The sequence below is a fragment of the Pempheris klunzingeri genome, chromosome 19, assembly GCF_042242105.1.
Source record: "Pempheris klunzingeri isolate RE-2024b chromosome 19, fPemKlu1.hap1, whole genome shotgun sequence".
Lineage (NCBI taxonomy): Eukaryota > Metazoa > Chordata > Actinopteri > Acropomatiformes > Pempheridae > Pempheris > Pempheris klunzingeri.
Window position 1 is genome coordinate 16,475,881 of NC_092030.1, and position 20,700 is coordinate 16,496,580.

Genomic DNA, 20,700 nt, shown 5'->3' on the forward strand with positions numbered 1-20,700 from the left:
GTAGATCACCACTGCAACACAAACACTTTCTAACCACAGTTCTGCCCCTTGCCTGCATGTTTCCTCCAACCACACACATTTAGAGTTACACAGCCTTTGTTGCAGTAGTGTGCCTTTTCAAAATGACTTAGCCAGATGTGTGGTGTCCAGCTTATGGAAATTTTTATATAAACCCTCCTCCCCTTTGTCTGCGCGTGTAAGCAAAATCTAACCCCTTTAGCATCATAGAACAGAGTGAGTGGTCCCAAGAGATAACAGACATACTGAGCAGAGTCATGCATGTCTAATGACTGTTTCCCTAGAAAAGAAATCAGAAGTCTGTTTTTTGTTTCTGAATACTGTCCTACTGTCTCTCTTAGTTTTTATTTTTATGTGTTGTGTTTGTGTTGGACAGGGCATCCAGGGGGCTCCAGGGTTACCAGGAATCCGTGGGAAACCAGGACCACAGGTTAGCTCCTGCTTTAATGACAAGAAATACGTTAAAACGTGTTGATGTTGTCTTGCCCACAATATGATCGGATGATCAACAACACTTGTGTATCTATCCCTGCATTAGAAGGCCACAGCCAGTTAGCTTAGCTTAGCATAAAGACTTCAAACAGGGGGAATCAGCAAGCCTGGATCATAATAAAATCCACTTACCAGCAAAACTAAAGCCTGATATTAAGTGCACAGATATGCAAGGGGTAATGAGTCTCAGCAATAGAGGGAATAAGTATATTTCCCAAAATATCCAACTATTCCTTTAAGACATTTCTCATATCCTGGTTTGTCTTTGTCCCAGGGCAAGCTGGGAGAGAGAGGCCCTGATGGTGCACCTGGACCGCCAGGCCCTGAGGTTTGTATCTACATTAATGCATTAAATATGTGAGTCTGTATTGTATTTACGACAGTCAAAAGAAATCTTTGTTTTTTTATTAATCATGGCAGGGTTTCCCAGGTGACATGGGACCACCGGGAGAGAACGGCCTTGAAGGACCAAAGGTGAGTCAAACCATCATCGTAGCTGATTAGTCTAACAGCTCTGTGAGGTTTTATTTAAGCACCACTGTGCTTCGAGCCAAACGCTAATGTCAGCATGCTTATAATGCTCACCATTACAATCCTAACATGTTGATATTTAGCATGTATAATGTTTACCATGTTCACCAGCTTAGTTTAGTGTGGTAGCATTCTAACCTTAGCTAATTAATACTAAAAGCAAAGTACAGCTGAGGCTGATGGGACTGCCATTAGGTATGCAGGTGGTAGGCCACAAAATTTTGACGTGATGATGTTTTAGAGGAAGTCAGGCAGGATTCATTCTCTACGGACTGTGAATGTCTGAAATTCAATGGTAATCCATCCAATAGTTGGTGAGATATTTCAGTCTAGACCAAAGTGGTGGACCAACTGACCGACAGACCAACATTGCCCTCCCTAGAGCCACACCACTCATGGCTAAAAACCCTCATGTTAATACCACATTACCTTTATGCATTCGCATTCATTTAGCATTTGACTGCTTTTTATCCATGCAGGGAAAGCCAGGGGCCAGAGGTTTACCAGGGCCACGAGGGGTTCCTGGCTTGGAGGTAAGAATGTCACACACCGCCCACAGAACAACCACAAAGCGCCAAAAGACATTAAAAGTTTTATGACACAAGGTTTCTCTTTGCCGAGGGCTGCTTTATGTCCCCAAACGTAATTCATGCTAAGATCAATATAATCTGTTTCCAGGGAGACGAGGGCCCGATTGGACCACCAGGACCAACAGGACTTGAGGTGAGTTATTGGATATACACCTGGTGTTGCCTGGCTGATGGAGAGGAAAGAGAGAGAGTCGATAGCAGGAGTCACTGCTACGGTTATAGCATGTGAAAAAAGCAAACGCGCGTGTGTTTTGTCATAGAGAAACACTGAGTCTGTGTGTGTTTCTATGTGATTGCATGTACATTTTTGTGTTTGTTTAAACTGTATCCCATGCAAAACAATCAAACCATCTGTCATGTGCATCATTGTGGTTTCATTCCATATCCGTCTGTGGTAAACAAATCAAAGAGAGAAAGAGGAAGGGACAGAAATATCACAGAGTTTGTGGAAACATAACTGCATTGTGAGGTTAAATCTGTTTACATGCTCTGCAGTACAACATTTTTTTTATAGTTAGCCGTACAAGGCATTGACTGCATGTCATCACCCTACTGTGATCAATGTATGGCTTACTCTAAATCATGTGTAACTCAATTTTAGTCTCAGCTGCCTATTCAGTATGCAGTATAATTCGTTTAATTTTAATTATGCATGCCAAAGTTTGTTATACCATGGTGAGAGTTGATCTGAAATGTATGGGATGCAATAAAGTAGGTTCTGAAAATGGATTTTTCTCGGTTTGCATTGGAGAGAAGCTGTGGATGTGTATGGTTAGAGTTTTATGGAGGTTATTATGTTGACTTGTCCCTGGATGATAGACCTGTCACAACGAAGGGCTGCATGCAATCCATATTCTTGGCCACAAGGGGGTGATAACCGCCATCACCATGTTTATAGGTGGAAAGATTTATAGCTGCCATAAAGTGCTAGATGTTAATGGGCCACTGCAGATATATGAGATTTGTTGACTTAATTTCTCAGGCACTTTATTGAATGACAAAGAAAATTAATCATTGTGAGGTGTAAACACATTTCAGTTGCATGTGTTCTAGTTTTTTAAGAATGTTTGATTGTCTCAGATGCTACCTGTTTTTCTTCATCAGTTTGTCTTTTACTTCTTCCTACCGCCAGACATCCTTTCTTTAACTCTACCCCCCTCTACACTCCCCCTCGGCTCCCACCCACTCACTCGTCTCATTCTCTAACCCCCCTGTTCTCCATCTGAGGGGAAGTGGTGTATGACTCCTTCAGGAGCTGTGATTGATCTCTGGCCAGGTGCCACAGGTCCTCCTACTGTTCCACCTCGTCCGTCTCCTCTGCCAGCTGTCTTTTAGCTTCAATGCTCTGCAGAATGACACCCTGTCTTTACCTCTGTCTTCCTTTTTATCATCTCCCACACCTTCTCAGTTGCTCTTCATCCCTCTCTCTTAGTGTAGTTTCTGTTCGTTCTCTTGGTATTTCTTTATTTCTTTGGTTAATACGGTCAACGGCTGACATAAATCTAAATCAGGTGATAAGAAGTTGCTAATCCCGGACAGCTCATATTTATTGTCATGTTACTGCTTTTACTGAGTGCCACTGAGTGAAATACAATGTTAGCCTGTACTGACTTCTGAAAGCCGCCAACCGTTCTGGAGTAAAACTTTGGAATTGTTGAGTCACTCAGTCTTTAGGAGTTTGGCTTAAAGATTTCTAACCTGGAGTTATTGCTAGTAAAAAAAAAAGCACTCAGCCCCCCTCTTAACCCCGGGAATTACTGTCTGTGCAAGAGGAACATTACAGTCATTGAACACTTTCACAGCCTGCCAAAATGTACTGTCAGCATTACCTGTACATGCCATCACGTATTTCAACAGAATGTACAGAATGTGATCAACAGCTGCGGACTACTTCCCAGCTTTCTCTAATCAAACTGTCATCTGACAGGAAGCAGATCCTTTATATTCATTGAGAATTTGTGATGAATGTTAACAGTGCATTAACTGGCAAGTATGTATGCCTGCAATTCACTATTTATTTTTGTATGGTGTGTCCTTTTTCAGGGTATAATGGGCAGAAAAGGATTTCCTGGGAAGGTTGGGCCAGAGGGACTTAAGGTGAATAATCCACGCATATGATCTTTTTCTCAAAATATCTAAAAAAAAAAGATAAAATCATTGTAAAGAGGTAACTCGTATAATATATGCATCTGCAGGGAGAGCCCGGTATCACAGGAAAAGTTGGATCCATGGGAGAAAGAGTAAGGAACCCTGACATAGCCACTTCAGTTTTTCTAAATGTCTATCCATTCATCCATCCAACATCGAGTCTCTGTATTTCAGGGCTTGGTGGGTTTCATCGGACCTGTGGGAGAGGCAGGACTGGCAGGAGAGAAGGTAAAATAACTTGTTCTTTCCTTTATCTTTAAGTGTTACAAATCCTCACAAGGTTACTTTGAAAGCTGAGCGTTGTGCTTCTGTATGTTTAGGGGGATCGAGGGGAGATGGGCCTTCCAGGACCACCTGGAGAAAAGGGATCGATGGTAAGGCGCGACGAGCAGCGGTTGGGTTTTAGTTTGATAAAGACAGTATGAGCTCATGCGTGGTTTCCTGTGTGCTGTATCATTAAGAAACTCCTGAGAAAATGGTAATCTTATATACTAGGCTGTGTGTGTTATTCCCATGGGAATATTGTGATGTGTGGGATTAGGTCAATACCACTAGTATATGCCAAAGGGGAAAAGAGGCACATCTCTCAGTTGACTACTATGGGCCATGTTTTCTAAGCAGTGGTTTAGCACTTGGCAGGAGGCCTTTACAAGGAAGAAGTTGTAACATTGGTTTAAACAAAGGTAGAAATAGTTCCAATGGATAAGTGCCAATGATTTACCCCCTTGACGGTATTTAATGGTGACAGGAAGTGCTGACTTCTCATTCTCCAATGCCAGTGGGATTTGCTCACACGAATAAAGAAATGAAGAAAGACGGTGATTCATTTTCAGACCTCCATCCATATTTTTTCTTTAGTCTGCAGGACACCCGAGTGCCCCCAAAGGTCTTGTATTTCATGGGTTTACTCTACCTTTGTCACAAACGTTACCTTGCTCTTTAAGACAGAGCAAGTGGCCTCTCCTGTCATGGAGTGTCTTTATCTGATATGAATGTATACTGTTTGACTGGCTGGAGTGGATAAGAATTTAGTCATCATTCTTGCTGAAACAGAGGGAAGTTTCCTGTTGGCTGACAGCCAGCTGGATTTCACCCAGGACCTCACCACACACACTCACTCACACACTTATAAGAAAGTTCTCTGTTGTCCCGCGCTCTCAGCTGCAAAACAGAAACAGACCCTCTGGAAAAGTCTGCATCATACAAAGTGAGGGGAGCTGACCAGCAGACATCTATTGCTGCAAACAGAGAGCTCATACTGCAAGCATTTATGATTTAATCCCGTGGAGGCATGAGATCAGAGCTACCTACTGTGCTATAGGTTTGCATATTAGATATATTTTATTGTACTCAGCTGATCTGACTAGTCTGACTGAAAATACTCCCCATTACATAGTTATTGTTTTACAAATGGTGCAGCCAAAGAATGAGGTCTAATAAAAGAGCAAGAAAAGCAGCCAAAAGCAGTATGTTTTCAGATATAAAATCATCTCCTCAGGCTTTCTGTTTTTCTCTTTTCCCCACTGTCTCTTATTGTTACAGTCCCACAGAACATTTCTGCAGATGTATGTTTGTACTAATGCTAGTGCATGTGACTGACATGTAGTTTCTTACCTCACACAAATTCAAACTGTATCTACCTGGAATTTAGAATATAGAAGAGAGTTTAGAGTGAGTTTATGTCTTTAACGCATGTTTAATAAGATCACATTTGAAAGCTTTGTAAAAACTTGACCCCTATCATTTGTACAGTGCCCAGTTTTGTGTCAGTTGTAATCTCTGCACTGTGTGTGTGTGTGTTTTTCTTTCTGACAGGGTCACCCAGGGACACCAGGTGAAACTGGGCCTACAGGACCACCAGGAAGACCAGTAAGTCGCCACTGTATTTGTACTTTATCCCTTCCTTTTACTTGATAGTTTTTACTGATGATAGTATTTAGACAATGAGCTGTATGGTTATCAACATCAGGTTTTACCCTGTGTGAGTAGAAAGTATGGCTGTATCAGAGAAAAAGAGTTAAAAAGCTAACACATGAACATAGATGTCTTTGTATCTGTGTACTAAAAGAATCTTTTTAGCGGTTGTAGATGATAGTAGTGTATAGTGTTAATAACCCACAGTCTGCACGGCAGCAAAGGTCTCTCTGAGCATGATGAGAGCTGGCAGCCTCCTGCTGAACCTGCATTACCCTCCTGTCAATCAAAAGCCCAACACCTATAACCAATTAGAAGCTGCCCCTGCCCTTCGTTTCCCCTCGCTGCGTTCTTGCCACGGCCAGGTTTGACAGAGAGCGGGCCAAGCATTGGTTGTAGGTGGGGGCCACTTAGCCACCAAAACAAACATAAATATGGGGCTCCGGGGTGCAGCAGGATGGGATTCCAGAGCTGGCCCTTTAATTGGTGTGAGTGACAAATCTAACAACAAACCCCATAGTGTGTTCCTGAGGTCAGGTTGCTCCTCAGGGTCAACAAGCAGGGGGCTCTGTGCTCTGTCAGTGTAAATCTTTGTTTTATCTCTTGTTCCCTTTTTTCCTCCCCCCTTGTCTTTTTCCTCTTCATCCTCCTTTTCCTTTGTCTGTTAGGGCCCTCCAGGAGCGACTGGGCCAGCCGGTACTAGAGGACCCAAAGGCTTACGGGTAAATTTGAAGTTTCACACCTGTTGTTGTTGCAGCTTTGCTTTTGACCGAGGCTCTGCAGTCAGGGACCCATAGTTCCCAGCCTTAAGAACAGATGAAAACCTTTACAAAAGAGTGTAGATACACTTCCCTTAACTGCTTATGTGTATGCTGTATTGTGTATGTGTGTGTATAGGAGCCATGTGCCACTGCTGTTGTTGAGCCGTTGGTAAAACTATAGTTTGTGAGCAGCGATATGGTCATGTGTGTTTAATAGACATGGATGCTTCCATAACAGAATCTTGGGTTAGGAGTTCAAGCATGAGTCTGTTTCATTCTTTTCAAAAGTCAGGGCTCATTATAACCGCTGGGAGAGCTCCAGTGGTGTAAAACAAACAGCTCTTCTTTATTTCATTTTAATAAAACAGTGACTACTAGTTGTAGGAAGGACCGCTGTCAATCCAGCTACATGTCTTATGTTGTGAAAAACTGCCTGGCTTTTGTTGTCATTCTGGAAGTTACTTTAGCTGTAAATTTAGTCAACTAGAAAAACATGAAATATGGTGGGGATTAGCAAAGGACTGGATCAGTTTTTTCATGTTTTTCAGGCATTCTGGGTTAGCAGAAGGTTTCAAAACCATAAAGCACCATTCACAAAAACCTCAGCAGCAGCTTTTAGACGTTTAATCTTTTCATGATAACCTATTTAAATATATATATAAAACTTGGTTTTATATTTTTCCTGAATGTGATAAATGTTTGAAGAGATTATTAGATTTTGTCATTTTTTATCACATCAAGTAGTTTACACCTGATTTAGACATTTAATGCCTGAAAGCATCCACACCGAGAACACTAACCACAGTGTTGCAGTTTCGGAACTGACATGATTGGTAATGAAAGTGAAATTGTACACAATACCAGAGTATTTGACAGCTCTCAAGCTGGAGTTTGAGCTGGCAAAATACCATCAATCATAGAATTTGGCCTCTGGAACTAATTCTTGTTTACCAAGAATGAACTCAAAGATAATTTATTGGCAATAATGATAAAAACACAGTAAAATGTGTTTTTGGGGTCAGTTTTGCTTGCCACCTCAGCTTCTATGGTCAATATCATAACATACTCTGCACTTTATTTGCTGTCTTGTGGAGCTCAGACACCATTGCCAACCTTTTTCAAAGATTTTTGAAATATGTCTTTTATCGCTATCATCCACTAAGCCAGCTGGAAAGTGGGATTAAATAGCACAGAGCGTCTTTATCTGAGGCATCTATGGGAGATGGGCCTTGCTGTGGTTGGCCTGAACACACTGTCATGTCTCAAGCTGTGTTTTCAATTAATACTAATGTTCGCAGCTTCCACTGCCAGTAAATCTGCCTGCTGCTTCATGACTTATGTTGGGTAGTCCAAAGTTAGAAACCTGAGTGCAGCAAACCAGAAGACATAGAGGTGGTTCTCTCACAGACGTAAATATGTGCAACCACAGACATGCGTTACCTTCACTCACCAGCTACACGCAAGCTCTGTCTCCACAAGAGATTCAACAGCGACAATGCAACAATAAGTAAAGCATCTTAGTGCAAAATGAGACTTTTACACACCATATGTCTTGTAGATGTTTGCTATTTCGCTTCAGGCACAAGGCCTTAATAACGACAGCACTGAAACATCTGGCCTCACTCTCAGAAACGTTGGCATGGACTGTTTTCTAACATGGAAAGATGGTGGAATCTGAGACAAGCGATAAAACTGCATGTTGGCATCAGACCAGCTAAGAAGCTGGCACCACTATCGTCTCCATTTTTCCTTGCTTGAGTTTTTATTCATATGTGTAAAACCTATTTGAACTCATGAACTCAAATTTGTCTATGTCAGCCATAAGGAGTCACCAATCTGACTAACCATGCTTTGTATCTAATAACTCCTCATGACGTCTGACCTGCAAATCCTCAGCTAATTTTTACCATATTGAAGAGCATATTAATCTCATCATCCCTCCCTCTGTGCTTATTGTTGAGCTAGTTTGATTTAAATAGATGTTTTGAATCTTGCTCCTGTCTTTGTTTGAAAAGGGTCACACTTGTGTTACAAATTAATGTAACTCAATGTAATTGATTACCTTTGAAGCGTAATATTTGAGTGAACATGTTTTTCCAGGGGCCCACTCGGGTGAAATATTTTCCCTACACATCGGCTAATCCGGCTATATAAACGCAAGCAGTGGGTAGCAGGTACCCCAGACAGGAATGTTAATGAGCGCTGCTTATCCAGCTCTATGTATAATAGGCTTATAGCACTTGAGCGAGCGGCGTTCTCCACGGGCCAAACTCCCACTGTGCTCAGTCTTCATCCACTCACTCTCCTGCGTGGCTGTATCGTGTTATATTTGTTTTCTACTTTCAAATCACTAATGATTTTGAGAAAACCATAGTTTACAACTAGTTATTTATAATCACTCTTAGCTTAGATTGACCGATAGGGAGTCACATCATCAGCTGTTGAGGATCTTCACAGCGTCAGTGAGCCAGCATCTTCCACAGTATAAATGAGAAAGTTGTGTGGGTGCAGGTGCAGAGCAGATGGACTGTATTGGTCCACTGCCTGGCTGCCATTTATTATCACTGCTCACTGGACTAGAGGCCTTTAAGCACTTTAGATTGATTATGTTTGACATTTGCACCCATGTAATCTAAACATTCAGACTGTTCTGACAGTGTGTGTGTTTAAGTGTGAACAGTATGTATCTGTCTTCCCAGACTTCATGTCTTGATTCTAGTATTAGAATAATGCAAGTGATAGACCAGTAACTTTCACTGCCATGCGTGACACCCTATAGATAGACCATTAGCAATTTAACACACATATTTCTACACGTCTGCCTTATTTGCCCTGAAAAGTGTCGTTTACAGGCACAGTGACACCCACACTGCCTCTAACATTGGGGGGTATTACTGGCATCCGTGCACTATACAGAGATGTTTGTTTGTGGTATGTTGTGGCTGTCTGGCTGTGTTACAGTGACCTCTGTTGGTGAAGTGACAGCTGTCTTGTGTTTCAGGGAGCAATAGGTCCTGACGGTCCAACAGGAGAGATGGGGTTAGAGGGCAAGCTGGTAAGAAATCTGACTTGACTGGGTGCATTTTTTGGAATTTCCTTGTTGATATATGAAACTGGAAATATTGGCAAAGTCAAACTATGCAGACACAAGAGTAATGACCATAAAACAACATTTGTGTGAAAATAATATCCTTCTGAATAAAATAAATACAGAAAAGTTTATTAAAATTGGTCTTGTGAAACAAAAATTGCCACCCAGGAGGCAGGAAATATACAGCAAACTGACATGTCTCAACACACAGCTATCTCTCACCCTTCCCTTTCTCCGCAGGGTTCTGATGGTCCTCCAGGAAAAATAGGTTTCCCCGGACCACAGGTAAAGCAGTGGGGTACATTTCTACTTTTCCACTCCTTCCTCTCATATATTTTTTGGTACTTGTGTTCCTCTGGAGAGGCAAGGCATCAGAATGATTTAGAAGACCTGTATGATACCAGTACTGTGGAGGATTGCAGTTAGAAACTACATATTACTTTGGAGAATAGAAAATTCCTTGGAAAGTTTTTACAGACTGTTACATGTATGACAGTTGATCACAATTTTTTTTGACTACCTCATTGGTGGAATTAGAATTTACTCAGTCTGCACTTAATCTGCACCTTTGAATGTTTTTTGGGCATATATCGCTGAAGACCTTTATGTATAGAAAGGCTTGTAAATCTGTGGTAAATCAGGGGTCCAAACATTAACTTTTGGGGCAAAGAGAGAGAGATGAAAGATATGGAGAAAGACATGGTGTTACAAAAATGTGAAAATGACCTCTAGGTATCTTATCAAACACTTCTTTCCCATTTCTTTGTGTCGTGCTAATGTCAGAAATTGTTTCGATGTGTTGTCACTACATAAATAACGTGTCTTTAGTTGCAGAATGTGTCTGACCTCAGTAAATCTGGGCCTATGTGTTAACGTACTTTCTGTGAGCATCATAGATCACATGCTAATGAATACTGCATTGTAATACTGCAATACTGCATTGTTCCTTTTACTGTGTCTCCACAGGGGAAGATTGGAGAGCCAGGGGAAACTGGGCCTAAAGGTTTTCCTGTGAGTTCACAGGAGTCATAGAACATACGTAGAAATAATATTCATATACACAATACACACTACCTAAGGGCTAAGCGACAGAGAGCAACAAGCTTAATGTTCTGCACACAGTGACACAGTGTACTGTATGTAAATACTGTACAAATACTTATTGGTTCACTGTCAATGCATATTAAAATCAATTGTATGCCTGACATGTACTGCATCTGACGTCATTCTTGCCAAAGATGAGAAATACATTATTTTAGAAGGTTCGAGTGAACATCTCCTATATTCTGTTATTCGTGATAATTACAGCAATGCATGTATGCAGTGTTTTTTGAGGTGTGGGCATGTACATGTAATCTGAACTCATTTATCTTTCTGTCTCCAGGGTATCCAAGGGCCCTCAGGACCTCCAGGAGACAAGGGAATAGCAGGCGAGCCGGTATGACTCTCCAACTGTCTCTCATTCATTTTATATATTTTTCCCCTGTTCCTCATCTTCTCTGCACCTTCATGCCTCTCCTAACATATCTTGATGTCCTCATCTGTCTCAGTCTCTTGCCTTCTCTCTTTCTATTTCTACCATCTTTGTTGAGGCCTGATCTTTTGCAGGATTCTTACTTTAGCTCATCAAACTTTTCCTCTCGCTTTTTCATCATTATATTTGCTATTTTTTTATTAAATTCTCTTTGGCAACAAACAGCCCTGTAGTTCTCCCTGCCCAGATCTGTTAGCTCCAATATATCATGGCCAGGACAGAGTTTATGAGACATATTTTAGTACTTATTAAAAATATATTCGCCTGTATTAAATGTTTCCTCCGGGGCAGCCAGAGAATGGTCTCATACTTCACACATGTGCTCTGTAGTGGCGGGGGGGTGAACTGCAAGCATGCTGGGTGATGGACAGAATAAAGGATAAAATGAAAGAATAAGAGAAACAGATTTTCTATAGAAGTGCTAAATTGCTGAACTTGCAGGGAAAATATATGCGTTTATTGCCATGATGGATAAAACTTTTCTTGTAAAAGATTTGCTGCCCTTCTTGTGGTTTTATGTTATGCACACAGTTTGCATTCACACTAAATTTATCTCATATTAGAGACAGTCACCCATTCCTTCAATGTTTTCATTGATATGAATGAACCACGGGTTACTTTTCTCATGTTCCCTATTACATTAAATATGGATCTTAGCCACTAATGTCTCAAGAGGACACTCATGCAGCAGACTGTTTATACCTACTGTAGAAAAGACGAATGTTTGACTGAATTTCCGATGTATTTTGCTTAGCAGAGGTGTAATTAATTTTGATAGGCAATATATAATTGCATGAAATTGCATGCTGTAGAATATATTTGTTCCTGTTAATAGTTTAACAGTTGTTAACTCTTATTAGACAACTTAGTTTTGATTTAGACAAGCTGTTGGTTCCCTATAAATAAGATTTTATCATCGTGGGAAGACAAAGTTTCCTGGCAACCATCTGTTAAAATATGATTCCTTCCTCATATGCATTGTTCACATCAGCTTTTCCCTCCTAATCATCCTCCATTGTCTCATCCCTAGAAAATAAAACAGCTGCTATCACCAATAGACAATACGCTTCTGAGCCCTGCTGTTAACGCTTTCTCTCAGCTCACAACCAGTACATTATATAGATTAAAGACCACACAGGTGACTTTAGTTTAACCATTACTGGATACCAGTCAATCAGTCAAACATTCATATGCAGTGAGATTAAGAAGTATTTGTGGCAAAGCGTCAATGTTTGAAAAGCATAATTAGTGTCACAGTTAGTCACTGCATTCAGAGCCAAACTGTGCACAGATGGCTTACTGATTTATCTGCCATTGGCTTATCCACAATCAACATTAGCCGGAGATTTCCAATTTTTTTGTGCTTTTTAAATGAAATCTGATGTTGATTAGTGTGAAATTTCTTCTCTAATTATTTGTGTTGTCATCTTTAGGGACCACCTGGGCCTCCAGGGACTGTGGGACTGTTAGGAGAAATTGGTCCAAAGGTGAGAGATTTTGCAAATACACTTACACACACACTTGCACACACTCACGCTTGGACACACACACACACACACACACTTGCGCACACACAGACACACTTGCGCACACACACACGCACTTGCGCGCACACACACGCACTTGCGCGCACACACACAAGGGGTATTGTGAAGACTAAATGATTAAATATGTGACATCTGTTGTTCACCCTATACCAGTGAATCAGTAATGCTCTCTGATTGAGGTAATCTGTCAAATTAAACTAATTAACCTACATCACAAAGGTGTCCTCTTTCTTTTTCTGTCCCTTCTATTATGAAATTGCGTAATGGAATTCACCCCTGACATATTGTTCATATCTGATGCCAAAGAGTCATTAGACCTTAATTTTAATCCAAAATCATCCAACATTATCCTTTCTCCATCATCTACGTATTTATAAAGGGTCCTCCAGGAAAGGCGGGGGAACCAGGACTGCCAGGCGAACCAGGGGAGAAGGTTTGACAACATATTGTTTTTTACGTTGCAGGATATAAGTTTCTCTTAAAGTTTGATATAAACAATTGCATGCTTAATTTGATGAAACTACACTGATTAATATCAAGCAAACACCAGATGCACATCATTTGTATTTGTTTCTGTGTGTGTCAGGGAGCCATTGGACCTGTTGGGAACATCGGAGAGCAGGGACTAATGGGACAGCGGGTGTGTTTATCAGCATTAAACTATCAAATATTTTGCATCCCTCAGAGGTAGAGCTGTTCATTGCATTAACCTTTGTATGCGTGTGATAACAGGGAGAGCCAGGCCTAGAGGGAGAAGCTGGTCCAGCTGGTCCCGATGGAGCCAAGGTGGCATGTTTTACCAAAATGTCGTAATCAATATAATGCACTACTAATCTTAATCTGCCTATCCATGCTTGAGACAAAGAGTCATGTTTTTATGTGCATGTGCTCAGGGGGAAAAGGGTGACATGGGCCAGCAAGGCGACAACGGAGAAAAAGGTGAAATTGGGCAAAAGGGAAAGGAAGGCCAACCTGGAAGTCCTGGACTCACTGGGGTCAGAGTAAGTATTCTGCTTTTCTGGTGAATTCATAGACACACATTTTTTGCAAATTGACTTTCTCAGACTCTCAAATCAGACCTTAAGCTGTATCTTAATTTTGTTTTCTCTCTAAAGGGTCCAGAAGGGAAACCTGGCAAAATTGGGGAACGAGGCAAACCAGGATCAAAGGTATGAATATCAAATCATCTCTGATGACTTTCAGAAACTAAAAGGATTCAAACCCAATGACATAGAACTGCTATGTGGTCAGCTATTCTATAGCTTATCCATTGTGTATGTTTAGGGTGCCAAAGGTCATCAAGGTCACCTTGGCGAGACTGGGCCTGTGGGGAAGACTGGACCACCAGGTTTTGTTGGGCAGAAGGGGTCCAGAGGAACCATTGGACACGTGGTAAAGTGGAACAGTAATGATAAAGATATTTATCATTCATCTTTGAAATTCCTAAATGGTTTTCATCACAAGTTTGAATGACATCTAATGTCCTAAATTACGTAAAGTGACACATTGGTTTTTTTCAGGGAGCTCCTGGTCGAATGGGTCAACAGGGGGAACCTGGTCTTGCAGGTTATGAGGTAAGATTATCCTATTATATGTATGGGTCTGCAACTGGATGGATTTTAAACCTTTAGATGTCTAATTTGACATAACATCATTCCATGTGTCTTTCTTTGCAGGGTCATCAGGGACCACAGGGCCCAATGGGGCCTCCAGGACCAAAAGGTGAAAAGGTACACCTCGTTTACTTTATGTGTAACACCAATCTCTCATTCTTCCACATTACCTTCAATAACTCTTAACTTTAACTTTCTCAGCATATACCACTTATACCAGTTTGAATTGGCCCCAACCTGAAAGTAGATCAATAACAGCAGATGTTTTTCACCGAGCTATGAAGCCAACAATATGCCAAAATGCACCTCCCTGTGTAAGCAGCCTGTTAATGTACTGTGGCTTTTATTCCACACAAAGGCAGAGAGAACTGATTTTATTCACATGGGGAGGTTGTTTTTGTTGATTTCTGCTTTAGCACATCAAAATCAGTTATATTAGCGTATCTACAGAAGGCAAATGTTCCAAGATATGTAACATTTTCTCAAAAGCAGAAACGTTAGGGGTATGTCTTTTATTGAAACCATCTAAATCTGAAATGTTCTCATTTTGATGTGCAGGGCGAGCAGGGAGATGATGGAAAAGTAGAGGGTCCTCCTGGTCCTCCAGGTGACATAGTAAGTCACACCTGACTTACTTTTCTCCTTCCTTCTACTGTTGTCTGCTATAAGGTTGCAGAAATCAAAAGATTTGCAATTTACTCATGTACTCCTTGTTTTATCAGGGTCCTCCAGGTGACAGAGGAGAGAGGGGGGAATCAGGAGATCCAGGGTACCAAGTATGTATCGTCACTCCAGGTGATTTTAACATTATTTATTTGGGTGTTTGGGTTTAGGACGTTTATATTCTGTTACTCTCTCTCAGGGTCAGATTGGTGTTGATGGAGAGAGAGGCAGGCCCGGAGCTCCTGGACAACCTGTGAGTGTCAAAAGTTTTGATCTCTAGTACACGGTTCTGTCATGAGGTCTGCCTAAACAACCGGCAAGCATGCTCACACAAGTTGTCTTTATATGCTGTTATTAACATAACTGGCAATTTCAGGGACAGTCTGGACCTCGTGGGCAACAAGGACCCAAGGGGGCCAAAGGAGATCAAGTAAGGATGTTAAAACAAAAAGATTATGTGCAACAAATATGTGACATAGTTTTGGATTAAGGTGTTTGCTGTGCATGGTAGAGGGTGATTGTGCTTCTGTGTGTATGTTTGAAGAGTTGTAGTTTGATATGCAGTAATGACATGCTGGTCACTTGTACCTGCTTAAATGTAGCTGTACATTATTGGTAGTGACAAAGAATGATCAACAATCTTATATCACCTGTAAAACATTTTCTCTCTCTAAAGGGTCAAAAAGGCAAAAAGGGTCAGTCAGGACAAAAAGGAACCAGAGGAACAGAGGTAAGTCATTGATTTGACATATATATCCAAATCTGCTTCAGTGCCTTACAGCATTTCATTACAAAAGACTGTTTTGCATCCTCTCAGCCTTTACTATTATTGCATTCATGACTAGAATACTTGGAAATAAGGCAGAAACAAAAGATAGAAAAAATAGATAGAAATCTAGACAGCGGAAAACTGATGGTGCCAATGTACTCAATTAAAGACAGATGAAAAAGAAGCCAGTCAAAATTTCTAATAAGTGCTCTCTTCTTCTCAGGGTGTTGGTGGTCCTCCTGGTCCCAGAGGTGTGGTGGGCCGAGAGGGACAAGAGGGTGTACCCGGGATGGATGGAGTCCCAGGAAAGGATGGAAGTAAAGGCATGCCGGTGAGGCAAATAAATTAATATCTTATTTATCGTATTTACACAAGAGTCTATAGCTTTGCAAACATGCCCTAGATGCTTGAATATTCATTATGTTACACAATGCAAATGTGTCGGACAGAACAAAAAACTAGTTAATAGTTTTCAACATTTTAAGGCCACAGTACTACAAGGACAAACGTTTGTGTATCGTGTGTGTTAGGTATGATTCTCATCCATCTTGTTTTCATAATAATGTATCTAGGGAGAGCATGGTGATGATGGGGAGGCTGGTCTTCCTGGCAAAGCTGGCTCACGTGGTAAAACTGGCGTTCCAGGACTCCCAGGAGATCAGGGGGGCATTGGACCAAAGGTAAGGGGAAAACAGTATGTTGTATAGAACATTCAGGCTAAAAAAGTAAAATAATTGTAATGACGTGTGTTAATGGGTTAGCAATGTGCAATCTTAGATGCAATTATGCTGCTGTGCAAAGGATTTATTAGTACAACTGCTATGATTATCAAATGAGCTTGTAAATAATTGTTTAACTGGCCATGGGTGATCTTCACTCAGTCATATGATCACTTGTTAATCCATCCAGGGTGAGCAGGGTCTTCGAGGCCAGAATGGACCTCCAGGGAAAAGAGGCTTCAGAGGCGGAATGGGACTTCCAGGGACACAGGGAGACAAAGGAACTAAAGGACAACCTGTGAGTGTCAGCCTCAGATACACACACATAACCATATGTAATACAGCCAATGACTTACCAAGATCTTGATGGATATGATTTCATGACACTCTGTGTGTTTCTTTTTGGAAATTCTGTGTCTCTGATTGTTTACTAAATTCTTGTTCAGGGTGTTACAGGTGAACCAGGATTTCCAGGAATTCTGGGAGTTTTTGGACCAAGGGTATGTTCAGCATCCAACAGCTGCACATCATCTGCACTCTGCGTATATAGTACAAACCATGGCTGTTGACATGCAACACATATGATATTACAATATAGCAAATGAATTCATCAGCACTGGCAAATGAGTGCATCACAATTCTACTGAAGGAAATGGACAGCATACTTAATCCTATACAGTACCATACAAAGAGAACTAGAGCTTTGTTAGAATGAGCCCTTTTTGGATTAGAAGTTGTATTGATTCCAGGACAGTTTGCTTTATCAAACGTAGAGTGTCTTTTCAGGAAGTGGCTCACTCTCTAACTAGTGAACTTCTTCAAATATGGCTTGTTTTGGGATTCAGGTGTAGTCTGGACTTTGCAACACCTGGCTTTTGCGAAGCAGAGCTTGTCACAGTAACAATAATTACACATTTGCTTGCACAAACATCTGCTGAACTGTTACATGATTATATATATATCCCATTTTACACATACATCAAAGAAACAATTATACCTTATTTATGACTATTCAGTGAGCAGTTACTCTGCATGACAGCTTTGTCCTTTTTGTCCTAAAGGCTTTCAAAATGATTGGCTGTTCTCTCCCATCACCAGATCACATTTACAGACAGCACACTTTGAAGCAAGCCAGCAGATTTTTTTCCTCACTTGCTGGCCCATGACATGCTTGTGTTGCTCCTTTCTGGAACAATCTACAAGCGCCAGTTTTAAAAGCATATTTGCTTGTATGTATTTTTATGTGGTTTTTAAACAATAATACAACTGCTAGTGTGAAGCAAAGTTTCCATCATGCACCATAAACACATTCCATGTGGTTGAGTGACAGTTGAGAAAAACCTTTTTTCTATTGTATTGAAATCACTACACAGAACCCAAAGCCAAAATCTGTTAGGACAGCTGGAAACATTGGCCTCAATATGGAAACAGTTAGGGGATGTCAGATGTTCCATGATGAGATGTAGATACTGTATAGTGTAGTGTGTAAAAAGGCATCAAATAATACAATTCTGAACAGGTGAACACAGTTATTGCTTCTGTTTTCAGGGGCCTCCGGGAGACCTGGGGCCAAAGGGGATAAGGGGGCCAAAGGGACCACAGGGTGCAATGGTAAGTAGACGGTTGATCAAAATTACACTTATAAAATGCACTAGAACTCTTGTTTCATTCTTTTTCTCAATTGTTTCCCTCCATCAGGGCAGAGGAGGAGTTGTTGGCCCAATAGGAATTATTGGTCCCACTGGAAGCGCAGTATGTATCATACAGATCGAAACAAGCTTCAACATTTCTCTCTGGTGTTATTCTTTAGCCAACTGACTGTGTTCATCTCTTTACAGGGTCCCAGAGGAGACAAGGGCAATCATGGAGAGACTGTAAGTCCTCTTGACTTCTTGCCACAGCTATTCTTTCAGTTTCCAGGCTGACAGTATCCAGACTGAAAATATGTCTTTTCTCCTTCTTAACAGGGATTGCAAGGCCCTAGGGTATGTTTGCGTGGCATTGCCGTTTCTTCTGTTGTTACAACTCACTTATATTTTACTGCAGACATTTGATTGACGTCATTTAACTTCATCCAGCATGTATGTTTTTCATTTTATTAGGGATCTCCTGGACCTCGTGGACCCCCAGGACCTCCAGTAAGTTTTCCACCGTTATAGGATCAACCAAACCTTTAAAACAGTTCAAACATACATAATGTCAGATTTAAGTTGCATGATTCATTGTCTAAACAACTCTTTTTCATATTAGGGTCTGCCAGGTGTTCCTCTGTCATTTGTAAGTCATGTTATGTTTTCTGATTTCATTACATCTAATACAGCTTAAAGTTAGCTAAAATATACTGTAATGTGTTATCCAGAGAGATATAATTGCATTGAACAAATGAGATATTATAAGATTTTGTTATTTCGCTGCAGAAGGAAGATGGTCTTTTGTTCATGGATTCACACACCCCACTCAGGACTGAGGTTAGTGGGCATGACATCGACATTTCTGTCTTCTGTCTTTTGCAAACTGCACAGACTCATCTTTTCATCTGTCCTCCAGAATAAGCCAGTGATGGACCTGCCGATGCTGGACCAGGGCGCAGAGATCTTTAAGACCCTCCACTACCTCAGTAACCTGATCCAGAGCCTGAAGAACCCACTGGGCACCCGGGACAACCCCGCCCGCATCTGCAGGGACCTGCACAGCTGTGAACAGAAGTTAAACGATGGTGAGGCTGTGTGTTGTGTTGTGTTGGAAACAGAGATGAGAATCTTATGTTTGGATAGACCAGGTATCCCAAATGTGTTTGTATTTTCAGGCACTTACTGGATTGACCCCAACCTGGGCTGCTCGTCAGATACAATAGAAGTCTCCTGCAACTTTACTGGAGATGGGCAGACTTGCCTAAAACCAATAACGGTATCCAAGGTAACTCAAGAGCAACCATCAGCAAAGTCTACAAGACTATAAAATGTAAAGAATGGTAAATATTACACACATCAGCACATACCAGATTTGTTAAGCAGCACCTGTTCTGCTTGTTTGAGCAGCCAGCAATCAGCGTTGGCCGTGTCCAGATGAACTTCCTGCACCTGCTGAGCTCGGAGGCGGTGCAGCACATCATCATCCACTGCCTGAACATGTCGGTTTGGAAGTCAGCTGAGGATCGGCTGGGTGCCCAGGGCTCTGTGAGGTTCAAGGCCTGGAGTGGGGAGGTGTTCGAGGTGGGAGGAGAGCTCGAGCCAGAAATTATAGAAGACTCCTGCTGGGTAGGACCAACATGATGTCATCTGGCTTAATGCCCTTTTCTTGACATCATTCTTGACTTTCAGACTAGTGTGACATTCATGTTTTGGACTAAAATAATTCTTGTGTATCTGGGTTTCAGATAAAAGATGGCCGTTGGCACCAGACCCATTTTGTATTTCACTCCCTGGACCCAACCCTGCTCCCTGTGGTCGACATCTACAACCTCCCTGATACAACCCCTGGCTCACATTACCACCTAGAAGTAGGTCCTGTATGCTTCCTGTGAAGGCTGCAGCGTAAGTGGTCCGAGCATGGAGGGATGGATCATCAGCCCTAGGTGACACCCTCATGCAGGCATGGAAATCGGAACAGTCTCTTCCAATCCATGGCAAAGCAATCCAAGCGAGTACAAGCCTCCCCCCAAACAGATCCTGCTTCACTCTGCCAAACTCCCATTGGACTGCAGACACAGAGGGAGGAAGCACGGGGAGCTGCTGGGACAAAGAAGAGCTGAGGAGGAGCAGGGGAGTTCTTGCACTAATAACTTCTCCATTCGGCAAAAGCTTCCTCAAGCTCTTCAAGAAGGATCTCCATATGTACGTCCGCTTGGAGAAAAAAAGGCTCAATGCCACACAATCTCTCTGGAACATTGCTAAGTGAAGGGAGACCAAGGCCAAGTTAATCAGCGGACATTATAGTAACTTATTTTTTTAACTGTATACAGTCTGTATACTGTGTGTAATTTTTTTTGGAAATACCAGGAATTCAATTCTGTTAGAAGAGAAGAATTAAAGTAATTGGGATCAGTTAAATGTACATATATATGTATGCTTATTATTAACTTTTATACATGTATATCTTATGTAAAGAAATAATCTTAAAGTGCAATAGAAAATGAGAAGATAATTTGATATTTTAAACATATATGGAAGGATTTTTTTTTTTTCAGGGGTGCCATTTTATTTGGTTTTGGTGCTCATCTCCTTGTGATCTTGCCCGTGTGAATTAATCCAGTGGCAGGCTCATTTGCTTAAACTGAGCGTAAATCACATCTGTAGTTACTAGTTCTCTAA

At 41.3% G+C, this 20,700-nt stretch overlaps 1 protein-coding gene across 1 annotated transcript in view; it reads left to right on the forward strand.

The window, feature by feature from the left end:
- col27a1a (collagen, type XXVII, alpha 1a) overlaps positions 1 to 20,426 on the forward strand; it is a 63,421-nt gene extending 42,995 nt beyond the window's left edge. The window contains exons 18-61 of the mRNA XM_070850684.1: positions 395 to 448; positions 785 to 838; positions 931 to 984; positions 1,521 to 1,574; positions 1,720 to 1,764; positions 3,675 to 3,728; positions 3,827 to 3,871; positions 3,954 to 4,007; positions 4,100 to 4,153; positions 5,595 to 5,648; positions 6,362 to 6,415; positions 9,456 to 9,509; positions 9,786 to 9,830; positions 10,512 to 10,556; positions 10,930 to 10,983; positions 12,513 to 12,566; positions 13,006 to 13,059; positions 13,213 to 13,266; positions 13,359 to 13,412; positions 13,520 to 13,627; positions 13,742 to 13,795; positions 13,911 to 14,018; positions 14,147 to 14,200; positions 14,303 to 14,356; positions 14,798 to 14,854; positions 14,962 to 15,015; positions 15,102 to 15,155; positions 15,279 to 15,332; positions 15,579 to 15,632; positions 15,895 to 16,002; positions 16,244 to 16,351; positions 16,581 to 16,688; positions 16,837 to 16,890; positions 17,939 to 18,001; positions 18,089 to 18,142; positions 18,229 to 18,264; positions 18,358 to 18,375; positions 18,493 to 18,528; positions 18,641 to 18,667; positions 18,808 to 18,858; positions 18,938 to 19,106; positions 19,197 to 19,306; positions 19,429 to 19,647; positions 19,767 to 20,426. Of these exons, the coding sequence (XP_070706785.1) occupies positions 395 to 448; positions 785 to 838; positions 931 to 984; positions 1,521 to 1,574; positions 1,720 to 1,764; positions 3,675 to 3,728; positions 3,827 to 3,871; positions 3,954 to 4,007; positions 4,100 to 4,153; positions 5,595 to 5,648; positions 6,362 to 6,415; positions 9,456 to 9,509; positions 9,786 to 9,830; positions 10,512 to 10,556; positions 10,930 to 10,983; positions 12,513 to 12,566; positions 13,006 to 13,059; positions 13,213 to 13,266; positions 13,359 to 13,412; positions 13,520 to 13,627; positions 13,742 to 13,795; positions 13,911 to 14,018; positions 14,147 to 14,200; positions 14,303 to 14,356; positions 14,798 to 14,854; positions 14,962 to 15,015; positions 15,102 to 15,155; positions 15,279 to 15,332; positions 15,579 to 15,632; positions 15,895 to 16,002; positions 16,244 to 16,351; positions 16,581 to 16,688; positions 16,837 to 16,890; positions 17,939 to 18,001; positions 18,089 to 18,142; positions 18,229 to 18,264; positions 18,358 to 18,375; positions 18,493 to 18,528; positions 18,641 to 18,667; positions 18,808 to 18,858; positions 18,938 to 19,106; positions 19,197 to 19,306; positions 19,429 to 19,647; positions 19,767 to 19,913 (2,949 nt within the window). The 3' untranslated portion in view covers positions 19,914 to 20,426. The remainder of the gene's footprint in view (positions 1 to 394; positions 449 to 784; positions 839 to 930; positions 985 to 1,520; positions 1,575 to 1,719; positions 1,765 to 3,674; positions 3,729 to 3,826; positions 3,872 to 3,953; positions 4,008 to 4,099; positions 4,154 to 5,594; positions 5,649 to 6,361; positions 6,416 to 9,455; positions 9,510 to 9,785; positions 9,831 to 10,511; positions 10,557 to 10,929; positions 10,984 to 12,512; positions 12,567 to 13,005; positions 13,060 to 13,212; positions 13,267 to 13,358; positions 13,413 to 13,519; positions 13,628 to 13,741; positions 13,796 to 13,910; positions 14,019 to 14,146; positions 14,201 to 14,302; positions 14,357 to 14,797; positions 14,855 to 14,961; positions 15,016 to 15,101; positions 15,156 to 15,278; positions 15,333 to 15,578; positions 15,633 to 15,894; positions 16,003 to 16,243; positions 16,352 to 16,580; positions 16,689 to 16,836; positions 16,891 to 17,938; positions 18,002 to 18,088; positions 18,143 to 18,228; positions 18,265 to 18,357; positions 18,376 to 18,492; positions 18,529 to 18,640; positions 18,668 to 18,807; positions 18,859 to 18,937; positions 19,107 to 19,196; positions 19,307 to 19,428; positions 19,648 to 19,766) is intronic.
- Positions 20,427 to 20,700: the final 274 nt, after the last annotated feature.